Source organism: Ahaetulla prasina, chromosome 8 (assembly GCF_028640845.1).
Source record: "Ahaetulla prasina isolate Xishuangbanna chromosome 8, ASM2864084v1, whole genome shotgun sequence".
Lineage (NCBI taxonomy): Eukaryota > Metazoa > Chordata > Lepidosauria > Squamata > Colubridae > Ahaetulla > Ahaetulla prasina.
Window position 1 is genome coordinate 16,588,520 of NC_080546.1, and position 16,879 is coordinate 16,605,398.

At 41.8% G+C, this 16,879-nt stretch overlaps 1 protein-coding gene across 8 annotated transcripts in view; it reads left to right on the forward strand.

Moving 5' to 3' along the window:
* The window catches only part of PTPN13 (protein tyrosine phosphatase non-receptor type 13), a 199,086-nt gene that overhangs the window by 178,652 nt on the left and 3,555 nt on the right, over positions 1 to 16,879 (forward strand). For 6 of the 8 annotated variants that reach the window (XM_058192069.1, XM_058192076.1, XM_058192074.1 and 3 more), the window contains 7 exons: positions 1,229 to 1,308; positions 4,941 to 4,996; positions 6,426 to 6,529; positions 8,923 to 9,071; positions 11,807 to 11,897; positions 13,904 to 14,241; positions 16,578 to 16,793. In XM_058192069.1, coding sequence (XP_058048052.1) covers positions 1,229 to 1,308; positions 4,941 to 4,996; positions 6,426 to 6,529; positions 8,923 to 9,071; positions 11,807 to 11,897; positions 13,904 to 14,241; positions 16,578 to 16,793 — 1,034 coding nt within the window. Of the gene's footprint in view, positions 1 to 1,228; positions 1,309 to 4,940; positions 4,997 to 6,425; positions 6,530 to 8,922; positions 9,072 to 9,228; positions 11,782 to 11,806; positions 11,898 to 13,903; positions 14,242 to 16,577; positions 16,794 to 16,879 lie in introns of those variants that run through there. The other 2 variants (XM_058192073.1, XM_058192077.1) reach the window with 2 other exon arrangements.

Sequence of the window (16,879 nt, forward strand, 5' to 3'; positions counted from 1 at the left end):
GTAAAATGGGGGCAGGGGATACATACAGTTAGGGAAAAATAACAAAACAATGTTTTGGGCTCAATTGCAGTCTTAAATTGAGGACTACCGGTACTTGCAATTTGAACCTTATTGGACACTTCATTCCTGGAGGGTTTTTAAAGAACAGACTGGACAATCCTTTGTCTGAAACAGTATAGGATCTCTTGCTTGAGGAGTGGGGACTGGACTAGAAGATCACTGTTAGTTTGGGATATGTTCAGAGCCCACACATCTGATGACATAAAAAAATTGGCAAAGTCATCTCAAGTCACTTTGGCCGTTATTCCAGGTGGGCTTACATCTGTATTGCAGCCCCTAGATGTCAGTTTAAATAAACCTTTCAAGGACCATGTGCGAAGGATGTGGCATGAATGGATGACATCTGGTCAAGCTCGTCTGACAAAAGTTGGAAATCTGAGAAAGCCAGACATAGAACTAATAGCACAGTGGGTTCGTGATGCATGGGAAGATATTCCAGAGGACATGGTGCAACGTGCCTTCAAGAAATGTGGCATTAGTAATGCTATGGATGGCAGTGAAGACAGCGCATTGTATGAGAGTGACAGCAGTGATGATGACGACTGTGAACTCAGTGATGTCGACAACGTATATGCGGATAACATCACAGAAGCTGAAGTAGCTGAAGCTCTGTTTGGACAAACAGATGATGAGGAGGAGAACTCCAGTTTTGAGGGATTTTAGCTCTCGTTAGCTTGGTTGCTGTTACTTTTAAAGATACTGTATTTTTGATACCATATTCTTTTTGGGGACCCCCTTTTGCACTTTTATTGTTTTTCGTTCAAATAAATATTCATGTTATTTTACTTGGCTCTATCTTTATTTTTTACATTGACCAGTAGCTGCCTCATTTCCCACCCTCGGCTTATACTCGAGTCAATAGTTTTTCCCAGTTTTTGTGGTAAAATTAGGTACCTCGGCTTATATTCGGATCGGCTTATACTCGAGTATATACGGTAAGTCTCCAAGACTAATGTGGGTTTCTCCCCACCAATCCCATCCATATTGTCCCTGTTCATTTTCCAAGTTCATCCCTAAGACATAATTGGGAGTGACTTTCTGGGTTTCCAGGCCTTTGTTATTTTACAACAGATGGGTATGCATGCATTTATATTTGGTGTGTGAATTAAAGTCAGCCTGTAGGTTTTATGTTGCCATTTTTTCCTACAGTGTGTTTCTCTTTCTGCAGAGACAAATGGGAAACTTTTGGTAGAAAAATCAGAGGACACAGACTATGATGGGTCATCTTTGCCTGAAGATTTTTCAGAGGTATCATAATTATTTCTATACTTTTTTTTTGCAGACCCAGGTTTTTTTTACCCAGCATTCTCCTTGTCTTTGTTGGCTAAGCTCTCATCCTGTCCAATGAAGGGGTGAGCTAAATGTGTATCTGATATCTGATACCAGGTTCGCCTGGTTCGGCAGTTGCGCCCCTTCCTTGATCGGGATGCCTTATGCACAGTCACTCATGCGCTCGTTACCTCTCGCTTGGATTACTGTAATGCTCTCTATATGGGGCTCCCCTTGAAGTGCACTCGGAGGCTTCAGTTAGTCCAGAATGCAGCTGCGCGGGTCATAGAGGGAGCTATGCGTAGCTCCCATGTAACACCGCTCCTGCGCAGACTGCACTGGCTGCCTGTGGCCTTCCGGGTGCACTTTAAGGTGTTGGTTACGACCTTTAAAGCGCTCCATGGCTTAGGACCTGGGTACTTACGGGACCGCCTGCTGTTACCACACGCCTCCCACCGACCTGTACGCTCCCATAGAGAGGGACTTCTCAGGGTGCCGTCCGCTAAACAATGCCGGCTGGCGGCCCCCAGGGGAAGGGCCTTCTCTGTGGGGCTCCACACTCTGGAGCAGGCTTCCCCGGGTTTCGCCAAATACCTGACCTTCGGACATTCCGTCGCGAACTGAAGACTCATCTTTTTATCCGCGCGGGGCTGGCTTAAATTGGGATTTTAATGTTAATTTATTAATTTTAAACGGGGTTTTTTAGTATGGTAAATTTTAATCACCAGGCTAATTTAAATAAGTTTTTTAAATCGTATTTTAAACCTGTATATTGTATTGTCGGTTTTATCATGCCTGTACACCGCCCTGAGTCCTTCGGGAGAAGGGCGGTATAAAAATCAAATAAAATAAATAAATAAATAAATAAATATTAAAAAACAGTCCTCAATCGAGTCCTATCTGTGCCTCATAAGACTAATGCCAAACAAATAAACAAACAGAAAAAGTACCCAAACAGTAGTGGTGAAATCCATTTTTTTTTTACTACCGGTTCTATGGGTGTGGCTGTGGCTTGTTGGGCATGGCAGGGGAGGGATACTGCAAAATCTCCATTCTCATCCCACTCCAGGGGAAGGATATTGCAAAATCTCCATTCCCACCCCACTCCTGGGAGAAGGATATTGCAAAACCTCCATTCCCACCCTACTCTGGGGCCAGCCAGAAGTGGTATTTGCCAGTTCTCCGAAGTACTCAAAATTTCCGCTACCGGTTCCCTGAACTGCTCAAAATTTCCGCTACCAGTTCTCCAGAACCTGCTGGATTTCACCCCTGCTAAACAGACAGAAAGACAGACACCAAAGTGCTTAATTAATCAAAACCCTAATTCTCACTTCTTTATATTCCAGTGGATAAGTTCTTTGTAAAGACAATTTCATCCATCACATAATGTAAGACTACCACAGAATGTAAAATGATGACATAATAAAATTTGTCCCATTAATTTGCCTCAGTAAAGTCAAATCGTAACCTTAACTTCCTCGTATCTTCAGTATAACTAATATAACAAACCTGTATAACTAATCACTGAAGCTCTAATATAAATGTTGAGTCATGCTGGCCACATGACCACGGAGACGTCTTTGGACAGCGCTGGCTCTTCAGCTTTGAAACGGAGATGAGCACCGCCCCCTAGAGTCCCCTTGATGGAAAAACCTCCTGCAAAATGGTCCAACAAGACCAAAAATACATTGGGGGAGTTGTCTATTCATCACATATTTGAGCCTGGAATTACAGTCGTAAATTGTTGTGGTTGTAAGGCAAAACATTATGGAACTAATTTTTTTTTTTAAATTGTATGATAGTCATTAAGCAAATGATGCAGTCATTAAATAAATCGATTTTATCCAATGGGTAGGGTTTTTTTGCCAGAAACAGGAAGTAAATGCCAAAACTCAGCAAAAATACCCCAGAAATTATGGTCACATCATGACCACAGGACACTGCAAACGGGTGGTTCAGATTCCAAGGTCCAAAATGTGATCATGTAATAGCAGGGGAGGTGCAGCCATTGTAACTTTGAAAACAGGTTGTAAGTAGTTTTTCAGGCAGGAGATTCATTTTAACTTTGAAAAGTTGTGGTAAGTAGATACTTACCGGTATGCAAATAGGCTGTATAATTAAAACGTTAGCAATCTTAATAATAATAATAATAATAATAATAATAATAATAATAATAATAATAATAATAATAATAATAATAATAATAATAATAATAATAATATTTTAATTTGTATACCGCCCTTCTCCCGAAGGACTCAGGGCGGTGAACAGGCAGATAAAATATACATACATACAATAATTAAAAACATCCCTTAAAAAACTAATTTAAATGCCAAAATATTAAAAACGTACTTCCCATAAAATCACAGAATTTTAAAACCCATCCAATAAAAATAAGAATCAGGCTAGTCCAGCCATACGGAATAAATAAGTTTTAAGTTCGTGAAAGGTCCTAAGGTCAGGTAATTGTCAAAGTCCGAGGGAAGTTCGTTCCACAGGGTGAGCCCCACAGAGAAGGCCCTCCCCTGGGGCCGCCAGTCGACACTGTTTGGCTGACGGCACCCTGAGAGTCCCTCTCTGTGGGAGCGTGCGGACGATGGGAGATAGAAGCCGGCAGTAGGCGGTCCCGTAGATAGCCGGTCCTAAGCCATGGGCGCTTTAAAGGTGGTAACCAATACCTTGAAGCGCACCGGAAAACAACAGGTAGCCAGTGCAGTCTGCGCAGGATAGGTGTTATATGGGAGCTCGAGGCGCTCCCTCAATAACCAGCGCAGCCGCGTTCTGAACTAGCTGAAGTCTCCGGTGCTCTTCAAGGGAGCCCCATGTAGAGAGCATTGCAGTAGTCAGGCGAGAGGTAGCGAGCATGAGTGACTGTGCATAAGGCATCCCGGTCCAGGAAGGGGCGCAACTGGCGGATCAGGCGAACCTGGTAAAATGCTCTCCTGGAGACGGTCGCCAAATGGTCTTCAAAGGACAACCGACCATCCAGGAGCACGCCCAAGTTGCGTCCCTTCTCCATCGGGCCAATGATTCACCCCGACAGACAGCCGCATCTGCAGCTGACTGTACCGAGTGCCGGCATCCACAGCCACTCCGTCTTGGAGGATTAAGTTTGAGCCTGTTCCTCCCCATCCAGACCCGTCGGCTTCCAGACACCGGGACAGCACTTGACAGCTTCACTGGGGTGGCCGGGGTGGAAAAGTACAGCTGGGTATCATCAGCGTACAGTTGGTATCTCACCCCAAAGCCACTGATGATCTCACCCAGCGGCTTCATATAGATGTTGAACAGGAGGGTGAGAGAATCGACCCTGCGGCACCCACATGAGGCACCTTGGGTCGATCTCTGCCCCCCTGTCAACACCGTCTGCGTCCGATCAGAGAGGTAGGAGGAGAACCACCGATAAACGGTGCCTCCCACTCCCAACCCCTCCAACCGGCGCAGCAGGATACCATGGTCGATGGTTCCAGCATCATGTCAGGTTGGCTGAAATTTCACTAAAAGAAACCTGTTGCAGAAAGGCAGGGAAATTTCTTATAGTCTGGAAATTCCCTTTTCTTTGTTTGGTCTCTACTTGATTGCAATTTTTTCTAATCTGCCTTTTTCCTTAGCAGACCCAAATAAATGGCTCTGAAGAACATTGCAATGGCAACAGGATGTGTGAACGGTGAGTCCTTTCCTAGGGGACATACATAAACACTTATAATAGGAATGGTTGTTGTTGTTAGTTGCAAAGTTGTGTCCAATCTATCACGACCCCATGGACAACGTTCCTGCAGGTTTTCCTAACCTGTACCATTCTCTGGAGTCCATTTAAGCTCACGCCGACTACTTCAGTGACTCCATCCAGCCACCTCGTTCTCCGTCCTCCCATTCTTCTTTTGCCCTCAATCTTTCCCAGCATTAGGCTCTTCTCCAGTGAGTCCTTCAGGATCTGACCTTCTAAAGAGCAGTCAGGGTTGATCTCCTCTAGGACTGACTTGCTTGTTTGCCTTGCAGTCCAAGGGACTCGTAGGAGTCTTCTCCAGCACCAGAGTTCAAAGGCCTAAATTCTTTGGCACTCAGCCTTTCTTATGGTCCAACTTTCATAGGAATGGTAGGTTATACCTTTTGGAAATACCCAGTAAACCACAGAGATTTTGGACACAAATTGTAAAAAGTTCCAAAAGACGATGGGACAGTGATTTTTTTTCCCCCTAACAAGATAATCAGCAGTGGGTTCCAATATTCTTACCACAGGTTTGCCGCTTGCTTCACCCATTCCGCACCTGCGCCCGGCTTTCTGCACATGCACTTTGCTTACCTAAGCACCTTCCACGCGTGTGACCAGCCTTGAAAACATGGCTAAATAGGACAGCATTGCGGGGGGACAGGCCCACTGCAGTTGCCACTACCAGTTCATGCGAACCGGTACGAACTGGCTGAATACCACCTCTGAAGATAATCAGCTGAAGCCTTTCCCAAATTAACTATGATTACTCTTTTTACAACACATATTCATTTCAGAAAATGCCTACCACTTATTCATCTCTTCCAGTTTATGGCAAAATCTTTACCAATATTAATCAACCAGACTCAACAGTGGCCTGTTTTTCTTCACTGTTCCAATATTTACCTGATGGCCGCAAACCAAAACCGTAAAAACTTCTTGAAATCAATGAGCTTGAACATGTTTGCCTGCCTTGGATTATTGCCTTCTCAGTAAGAATTCATAATTTTTTCCATTTGAGGATTTAGCAGCAGCAATCCATTCACTTAAAAAACGATGCAATCCTTTTAATATCAGTAATTGAGGTGATGGATTTATTTTATTGGATTTCAGATAACAAGCTACAGGACTCAACTTTCTCCTGCTACTTTTAGATTGTTCTTTATTTTTGATCCCCTTTCATGAAACACCCAGTAAGGTGATCTGTTAGAATGTAGGTGACATATCTTTTTTTTAAAAAAACACCTTTTTTAATACCCAGCATTCTGATTAAGAAAATAATTCCATTACACTTCATAACCTCTATCAATTAAAATTATTATTGACTTTTAGGAGAGAGATATCTATTTTTTTGTCTCAAAAGCATGTATTTTTCATATTTTTCCAGATTACCTCAGCAACCTTTGATAGCTCAGGAAGATGACGATGATGTCACCTGGGGAAGTGAGGAGTTGCCCATTGAATCAATAAACCAGCCACCGTCTGTTAAAGGTAGGCAACCATTACTATATTCTCCAAAGGGATAACTGCTAAAATCTCAGCATTTGTCATATTTTAATGTCAGTCAGCCCTGCAAACTGTAATATTGATAGTAAACAAACTGGATTTATAGTTGTAGAGTTTTTCAAAGAATAAATTTCATCCCCACCTGGCAGTAGAATTCCTGAGGATTAATTCCTGCCATATTCAAGAACTATCTGGAACTCTCTATCTAGAAAGCTACCTTAAACCAACTGTTGTCATCTTCAGAGATGTACAGTTCTGTTCAGAAAGAGACACACTCCAAAATATTAGCAAGATCAGGACAGAGAACTATGAAATGATGAAACAAATTAAATTGGATTTGATATACATTTAAATGTCATTAGTGACTCCAATCGCTTTTCAAATGTTTAATCTCTTTTCTGTTGTTCATGTTAAAAATTAGGATTTGTTGACAATTTGAGGTCTCTGAGAATTCCTCCCAAGTTGTGACTTACTGCAGCTCACAAATGTTTGGGCAATAGGCTTCTCACCCTATTGCTTGACTGTACAATGTATTGAAGCAGGAAAGAGCTACATGTCACGTTTGTGACCCTCTTGTGTCTTGTAATGGTTGCTCATAACAGATGTGTAACTTAAGGCATGGAACATTAAAAGCTGGAGGAAATGTAGGTCTACAGTAGTGGCCAAAATTGTGGAAATCTTTTGAGGAAAGTGTATTTTCTAAAACTAGTTAATAACGCCACTTTTTTTTTAGTGGTACCATAACATTATATATCAATGGAAAGATAATTTAATCAAGAATGTAATGCAATAATTTTTATGAAGGATTTGCTATTAGAATAGCAATTACAGTATAAAGAAAAAAAAGAGATATATAAAAACTATCACCATGTCAGTTAATGCTTAGTTGGGTAACCTTTAGCATGAATTACAGCCTTACAACGTCTTCTCATGGAGTGAACCAAGTCTTTCAGTTCTGCAGCTGTTATCATGTGAAACTAAGATGGAATGATTGCTTCTATTAACTGGGTTTTATTGCTGGGTCGCTTCTGACTAACAAGTTTCTTTAGTTGGCTCCATAGATTTTCAATTGGGTTAAAGTCTGGGCTATTCCCAGGCTATACCAGCAGTGGATAATGATTGTCTTGAAACTTCCCCCCTCCAAAAAAAAGTGGTATTATTAGCCATCAAACCTCAAAAATACGCTTTTCCCAAAAGGTTTCCACAATTTTGGCCACTGCTCTAGGTCTACCTATCTAGAGTCCCGCTGTCAATGAGAGGCAGACAATTAATGAAGGTTGAGATAATTTAGAACCATCCTGTTGCCACCAAATAGTATTTTCCTGGGCCACTTAATGTAATTTTAATAGGACTGAAAAAACTCTGGATGACTGTTCTCACTCTTTGCCATCCAGTAGTTCGCTGATTCGTGCAGCTAGAGTTAGCTCTAGTTCTCATAAGACAAATGCTCTCTTATTCTGAGGTAAATCTCCTAAAATGATGGACAGAAAGAGGTTTGCTTATAATATTCATAACAAGGTTGCCAGAATCAATTGGCTGATGACAAAACATCCAATTATTGAAGTTTCCTGTATCTCCTGCTTCCATCTAGTGGTTGCCCAAATGTTGGTAGATGTGATAACTCTACATTTACCAGAAGGCAAAGTAATTTAGACTGGTCCTTCCTTAAATTGGTCAGTTGCGTCCTTTCAATTTATGGACATAATTGAGGGTTTTCATTGTGAAAGAGAGAGAAAAAGGATTGTGATAGATCAGTTGTGGAAAGAAACAACTTTTTTGTAAGTATGAAATAAGTTTTCAGATGTTGTAAATCAGGGGTGAAATGCTCCCGGTTCGGACCGGATCACCCAATCCAGTAGCAATGGTGGCAGGTGGTTCGGAGAACTGGTAGCAAAAATCCCTGCCCCGCCCCGCCCCATGTCCAGCTGAGCCGTGCGATCATCAGAGGTGCTTTTTTTTTTTTTACTTTTAAAAGCATCTTTTCTTCGGCTGAAAAAAATGCTTTTAAAAGTTAAAAAAAAAAAGTTGGCCACGCCCATCCAGTCACATTACCCCCCCCACCAAGCCACGCCCATAGAACCGGTAGTAACAAATTTTATATTTCACCGCTGTTGTAAATTGAATGAAAATCCAAGTGTCGTGGTAAGGGTTAAGCATTGAATGTGGAGGTTTAATGCTTAGGAGTTGTTTACTACTCGGGTTATTTATGGGAGCCTTTATAAAGGTTGTCATCATAGTATGTTTTAATCAGCCTCTGACAGCCTGCAAACTATATCATGGTGACCACTGTTACTATAGTTCATAAGTTAGCAGCATCCTAAGGAGTTTTTATGTGGATTTTTATCGACACCAATACATCTGTCTACTTTCTGTTCCAGACTGCCCATTAATCACCAATGAAGCACTTGCTGCTCTTCCAGTAGTCCAAATTTTTCCTTCGGGCAACTACACAGGAACCAAATTAAAATCAACTGTTCAGAAGTTACGAGGCATGCTGGATCAAGGGGTCCCATCTAAGGAGATTGAGGTGAGTGGAACTTCTGTGAGGCCAACCCTCCAAAACAGGAATAAATACTCTGTTGTCCTCCCCTTGGCTTCAGTGGGAAACCTGAGGATAAGTACAATTAATGCTTTTTTTTTCTTACTACAAGTTACAATTAATGTTTTTTCCTCCCTTAAAACAGGTAGTCCTTGACCGTAATTCAACCCACAGTTTTGCTAATAAGTCATGAGGGTCGTAAAAGCAAGTCACCATCCAGTTTTATTATCTTTTTTGTGGTGGTTTTAAAGCAAATGATACAGTTGATAAGCAAACCCATCATTTCCTATGAGACAGTTTTTAACAAAAACCAGAAGTAAATGCCCGTTTCCAGTAAAAAAAATAGTAAATTACGGTTGTGTGACTGCAGGGTGCTACAAAGAGCCATAAATGCAGGCTGGTTGCTGAACGCCCAAATTATGGTCACATGACTGTGGGAGACGCCCAGATGTTGGAACTTTAAATTTGGGCGACAAATCACATTTTGCAGGTCTATCATAATGTTGGAAGGTTGCTAAGGGTCCAGTCATAATTCAAGGACTACCTGTAGAAGAGTATATTCGTAGCTCAGACTTGGTGATGATTGATTGATTGATTGATTTTGTCAATCCTATGTAAGATAATAGGTAAAAGTATAAACATGATTTGGATACATGAAAAGAGTAAGTAAAAAGGAATATTAGGACAGGAACGGTAGGCACGCAGGTGCACTTATGCACGCTCCTTACAAACCTCTTAGGAATGGAGTGAGGTCAACAGTAGACAGTCTAAGCTTAAAGTTTTGGGGGTTTGGGGAAGAAACTACAAAGTCAGGCATTGACCACTCTGTTGCTGAAGTCATATTTTCTGCAATCGAGTTTGGAGTGGTTTACCTTGAGTTTGTATCTATTATTTGCTTGTGTATTGTTGTGGTTGAAGCTGAAGTAGTCACTGACAGGTAGGACATTGTGGTAGATAATTTTATGTACTATGCTTAGGTCAGACTGAAGTCGGCGTAATTCTAAATTGTCTAAGCCCAAAATTTGGAGTCTGATGTTGGCTAGCTGGGTAACGGAACACCTGTATAAGCAAACCACAAAGAAAACTCCACTATTTTCTTTGTTTCCTTTGTTCATCAGAATCTTTGTTCATCTCAACCTGTGCTAAGAAACTTTGCATGCATGTTTACGTCTTAATTTTCCCCCATTGTCAAATTCTTTACACCTGTACACAACTTCATTATAAAAATACAGGTAGTCCTTGACTTACATCCATTTGTTTAGTAACCATTCGAAGCTCCAACAGCACTGAAAAAAGTGACACGGCTATTTTCACACAACCATTGCAACATCATAACATCATACGATCAAAAAATCTAGATGCTTGGCAACTGGTTCATATATATGACGGTTGCAATGTAACTCACTTAACAACTGTCAGAAAATTTGAGCTCTGTTGTGGTTGTAAAGGTGAGCACTACGTGTAATTTGGTACCAACAGGTACCCAAGTTTCCATGAATATCATTTTGACCACAGATCTATTGGGCACCAAACAAGATGTCCATAAGTACTGGGGTTCTCGTAGGTATAAGATTATCTGACACTAGAGAAATAAGAATATTGTTGAAATTATTCAGTCATTTTATAAAATATCAATTATTTTCTACATTTGCTACTCCGCTAAATGCTCCCATGTTTTATTGCCATCATTATTTCCATGGTTCTTTGTCATTTATACCTTGCTTAATTATTTAATTGCAAGCTATATTCAGGAGAGTATCAATCTAAAGCTCTACTTGAATATTCAAATTGTTCATTATCAAGCTATTAAACTAAACCTTATCTCACACTTCAAATCTCTCAGCCATCTGTGTTGATCTGGGTGATATAGACCAGGGGTCACCAACCTTTTGGACCTCAGGGACCATTCAATTCATAATTTTAAATCCCGCGGACCACTAATGTGATCTGCCTAATGACCACCTGGGTTAGCATGGCTAGGTGGTCATATGACTGGGTGGGCATGGCCAGTTCGATGTCACTCTACTCGTCCCTCCCCTCCCAGCCACTCGTTGCCTCCCCGCCCAGGTTCCTTAGGGCCCCAACAGGAAGCAGTTGTTGGAGCTAAGCAGCCACCATGAGAAAGAGTTGGCAAAACAGCTCAGTTCAAATTGGATCTGACCGAGAAGGAGGCTCACCAGAAGTACCTCACTGAGGACTAGGAGCACAGGCTTTCCAAGCAGAGGGAAGAACTGCGGGAGTGCAAGGCCAGATACTGGTGCCTGGAGGGTCAGCAGGCTGAGATAGTCAGCCAGTTCCAGGCCATGAGGCAGTTCCACTGGAACAAGGCCCTCCAGCTCTACGCCACCATAGGCACTTCCCTCCAGCCTTCGCCCAAAGCCCCACACCAGGAGGCTGAAGCAGACCCCAAGTCGGAATTTCTGCTCCCCTCCAACCCACACAAAAAGACCCCGAGGTGGGAGATTCTCTGCAGCAACACAAACCTTCATTGCACATATCCGGCCCAGAGGCCGTAGTTTGAGAACCCCTGATTTAATGCAATATAAAAAATGCAAATAATTTTTCTGTGGACTACCAAAATTTTCTCGTGGACCACCAGTGGTCCATGGACCACCAGTTGGTTTCCCCTGATATAGACCACATTTAATGTAATATATTCTTCTTTAAAGGCAAAAGAAGACTTAAAATTTTTTTCATCCATTTAGGAATATTTGTCATTACAGAGTCTTCATGATTTAAAGCCACTGGATCAATGTTTGGTTGGCCAAACGAAGGAAAACAGAAAGAAGAATAGATATAAGAACATTCTGCCTTGTAAGTCCTGATTTCCAAAAGCCTTCTTATTATTTAATTTATTCTTTTTAATTCTTGTAGTCATTAATGACTGCCTTTGAGACAGCAACAGATGGAATATTTATGTCAGAAGATTACCTGTAGAAGTATGGCTGAGTTCTCTTAGAAAATTAAGCCATTTTTAAAATAAAAAAACATAGCTTGTTGCATAAGTCATCATGCTAATTCTTCAGTTTAGTATAATAGTATCATATCTTTAGGGTGGGCACATATGGGGGAATAATTCAGTAGGAATTATGTCCTAGGGAAATAATAATTTAGCAGTCAGTGATATTGTTCATAACTATAAACTCTACATCCAGTTTTATTTCTTAATTGCACATGTTTATGGGGAAGCAAGCTTAAAATCCCCCACAGTCCATCTGTGTGTATGTATGCCTTAATTTTAACTCCTGGGAGCTTTCTGGAGAAATCTGCAGTTTTCCAGACAAAGCTTTTCAGAAGTGGTTTGCCATTTCCTCCTTCCAAGGGTTCAGACAGAGTGACTGGCCCCAGGTCACCCAGCTGGCTTTGTACTTATGGTAGAACTAGAATTCACAATCTCCTGGTTTCTAGCCTAGTGCCTTAATCACTACACCAAACTAGTTCTCATAGTTAAGATATAGGGCTGGAAATAATACTATAAATAGAATAGAATAGAATAGAATAGAATAGAATAGAATAGAATAGAATAGAATAGAATTGTTTATTGGCCAAGTGTGAGTAGACACACAAGGAATTTGTCTTTGGTGCATATGCTCTCAGTGTACATAAATAGACAAGATACATTCATCAAGATTCATAAGGTACAACTTAATTATAGTCATAGAGTACAAATAAGCAATCAAAAAACCATCAATATCAATGTAAATCGTATGATGCAAGCAACAAAGTTACAGTCATTCAGTCGTAAGTGGGAGGAAATGGGTGATAGGAACGGTGAAAAGACTAATAGTAATAGTAATGCAGACTCAGTGAATAGTTTGACAGTGTTGAGGGAATTATTTGTTTAGCAGAGTGATGGCATTCGGGGAAAAACTATTCTTGTGTCTCACTGCACTATAGCGTTGTTTTGAGGGTAGGAGTTGAAACAATTTATGTGAGGGGTCTGTAAATATTTTCATAGCCCTCTTTTTGATTAAGTATAAGTACCATATTTTGTGGAGTATAAGACGTACCGGAGTATAAGACACACCTTCATTTTTGGGAGGAAAATAGGAAAAAAAAAATCTGCCTACTTGGTATTCATCTAAGGCTAGCGTCCTTAGTCTGGTCAGCTTCAACACATTAGTTTTGCTGGTTGGGTATAAAAAACAGCTTCTAAAGCAGAGCTGATCCTAGGAGAGAGAAAAAATGAGAAAAGCAGGCGAAGCATGGAAGATCACTTCACTTGCTAGCACCTCATTAGCAGCGGTGAAATCCAGTAGGTTTTGACAGGTTCTGGAGAACCAGTAGTGGAAATTTTGAGCAGTTCGGACAACTGGCAAATACAACCTCTGGCTGTCCCCAGAGTGGGAATGGAGGTTTTGCAGTATCCTTCCCCTGCCATGCCCACCAAGCCACGCCCACCAAGCCACGCCCACAGAACTGGTAGTAAAAATATTTGGATTTCACCACTCCTCGTTAGGCCTGAAAAACAGCTTCTGAAACACAGCTGATCGTGGGAGGGAGCAGCAAGGAGAAAAGTAGACGAAAGTGGAAGATCGTTTCACTCGCTACATTCGGAGCATAAGACACACCCAAAGTTTCAGCCTCTTTTAGGGGTGGAAAAATTGCATCTTATACTCCAAAAAATACGGTACATGGAATTAAAATGTTAGCATATTCTCCCCACTTTTCTATTGTCCCCTGTTTCCTTTCTCTTCCTTTTTGGTCTTACCTAGCTTAGATTTTAAATTGGTACATGGTAAAATTCCATCCTTATTGCTCAATTGATAATAATAGTGACAGTTAATGAAGACCATGTCCTTCTCTGCTGGGATCTGCAGATGACACCACAAGGGTTCTTCTTGGGCCTGAAGGCGGCTATATCAACGCCAGTTTTATCCGGATGCTGGTGGGGACAAAAGAATATCTTTACATAGCATGCCAAGGACCCCTCCCTAATACGGTGGCTGACTTCTGGCAAATGGCTTGGGAACAGAAATGCACTCTTATAGCCATGATGACCCAGGAAATAGAAGGAGAAAAGGTCAAATGTCAGCGGTACTGGCCCAACGCTCTGGGCAAAACCACAATGGTCAGCGATAAACTCCGCCTTTCTCTGGTGCGGCTGCAGGAACTCAAAGGTTTCATCATTAGAATCATGGAACTCGAGGACATTCAGGTAAGGCTCTTGTCTTGAGGGTGGTTTTATGGGAGACCCAGTCTGAGAAATCAGAGGGGGGCAAAAAAAAACCACTTCTGCTCCTCTTTCTTGCTTGTATGGATCCAAAACCTGCTGATCTAATGTCAGAAGTTGCCATTGGGGACAAAGGATTCAGACAGGATTCGTTTGCAGGGTTGTTGAAAATAAATTCAAATATATATAAAATACTCACAGTCCTTGACTTACGACCACAATTGAACCCCCCAAAAATTCTGTTCCTAAGCAAGACATTTGCTCCGCGAGTTTTGCCCCATTTTGCAACCTTTCTTGACAATTTTGGCAAGTGAATCTGCAAATTGTTAAGTTAGTTAGTAACATGGTTGTTAAGTGAATCTGGATTCCTCGTTGACTTTGCTTATCAGAGGTCACAAAAAGTGATCACATGACCCTGGGGCACTGCAACCGTCATAAATATGAGTCCATTGCCAAGCGTCTGAATTTTGATCACGTGACCACGGGGATGCTGCAATGGTCATAAATGTGAAAATGGTTCTAAGTCACTTTTTTCAGTACCGTTGCAATTTCAAACAGTCACTAAACGAACTGTTGCAAGTCAAGGACTATCTGTAGAAGTGCTTAATGTTTAAAGAACGAAATATTAAAAAATTATGAGCCAAGGTCTTATTTGAAACTCAAGAGGTGGTTGCAAGCTGTAGCAAACTTCTAGAGTTTAGCCATGTTTTTACTTGGATTATATTTTTGAACATCTGCGGTATAGATGGTTCTCAATTTACTACCATTCATTTAAAAATGGTTCAAAGTTAAGGCAGCCTCAGAAAAAGTGACTTATGACTGCACTCACACTTATGACCATTGGGCCACTCCCAAGGTCACGTGTTCACAATTTGGGAGCTTGGCAACAACTGCTCCGCATTTATTACGAGTTGGAGATCATGAGACTTTTTGCTGATTTCTGTCCAAAAAACGCCCATTGGGAAAGCTGGATTTGTTTAATGACTGCATGATTTACTTAATGACTGTGTGATTCATTTAATGTCCCTCATAAAAACGATTGTGAAATTGGCTCCAATTTAATTTATGATTGCAATGACTTAGGATGGAAATTCCACTCTCAATTGTGGTCATCTCGAGGACTACCATTATTACAATGCTTTCAGTCTGTCTCTTGAGATTCCATTTGCTAAACCTACTATTAATCTTTAATAACTGCTAGACCAGTGATGGCTAATCTTTTTTCCATCACGTGCCAATAGTGGGGGGAGTGCGGGGGAGTGCCCACACCCATAATTCTATGTGCCCTGCCCCCACGTGCATGCGCGCACGACCCTCCCCCCCGTGCTCCCCCTGCTTTTGGCACATGATGACCCGGTAGGCCCATTTTTCACTCTCTCCAGGCTCCAGAGCCTTTCTAGGAGCCTGGGGAGGGTGAAAATGGGCTTCCCCACCCCTGGAGGCCCTCTGGAGGCCGGAAATGGCCTGTTTGCTGACTTCCAGTGGGCCCAGAAGGCCCAAAAATTAACTGGCAGAGCTAAGCTCGCATGCCCACTGATATGGCTCCACTTGCCATCTGTGGCACGCATGCCATAGGTTCACCATGATGGTGCTAGACCCTAAAATTTCTGCTTTACTCATGGTATTCTTTCCCCATTGTTGAAACTCAGGGCCCTCTGGCTAATATCCACCATGTTAAGTTTTCCATGGAAACTTAACATAGGAATGCTCTGGAACCATTCTAGGTTGAAGGTAGCTGAGAAGTTGGGGAGCTGAGTTTCCATATATCTGGAAGATGCTAAGTTGAAAGAAACTGTAATGAAGGAAAGAGAACTCGGCTATGGATTGGATTTGTTTATTTATTTTAAAGTTAGATTGGACTGTTCGTCCTTGTTGTGAGATTTTTTCTCTTCAGGATACTTGATAAGGGTGAAATCCAGCAGGTTCTGATAGGTTCTGGAGAACTGGTAGCAGAAATTTTGAGCAGTCCGGAGAACCGGCAGCGGAAATTTTGAGTAGTTTGGAGAACCAGCAAATACCACCTCTGGCTGGCCCCAGAGTGGGGTGGGAATGGGGATTTTGCAGTATCCTTCCCCCAGGAGTAGGGTGGGAATGGGGATTTTGCAATATCCTTCCCCCAGGGGTGAGGTGGGAATGGGGATTTTGCAGTATCCTTCCCCCAGGAGTGGGAAGGGAATGGGGATTTTGCAGTATCCTTCCCATCTCACGCCTGCCAAGCCACGCCCACAGAACCAGTAGTAAAAAAAAAATTCGATTTCACCACTGTACTTGATGGTCTTAATTTCTCTGTATGTGTTCTTGTTTGAATTTCAAATCTACAGACAGGTGAACTCCGGCATATTTCCCATTTAAACTTTACTGCTTGGCCAGATCATGACACACCATCTGAACCAGATAATTTGATAACTTTCATCTCGTACATGAGGCACATCCACAAATCAGGACCCATCATTACTCACTGCAGTGCAGGCATTGGACGATCCGGGACGCTTATTTGTCTTGACGTGGTCCTGGGCTTAATCAGCCAAGACCTCGAGGTGAGTAAACCCTACATGAAATGTCCTCCAATCCTTCAAATTTGAGATTGTAATTCACGAAATTCTAGGTGGCCATCTATGGGAAT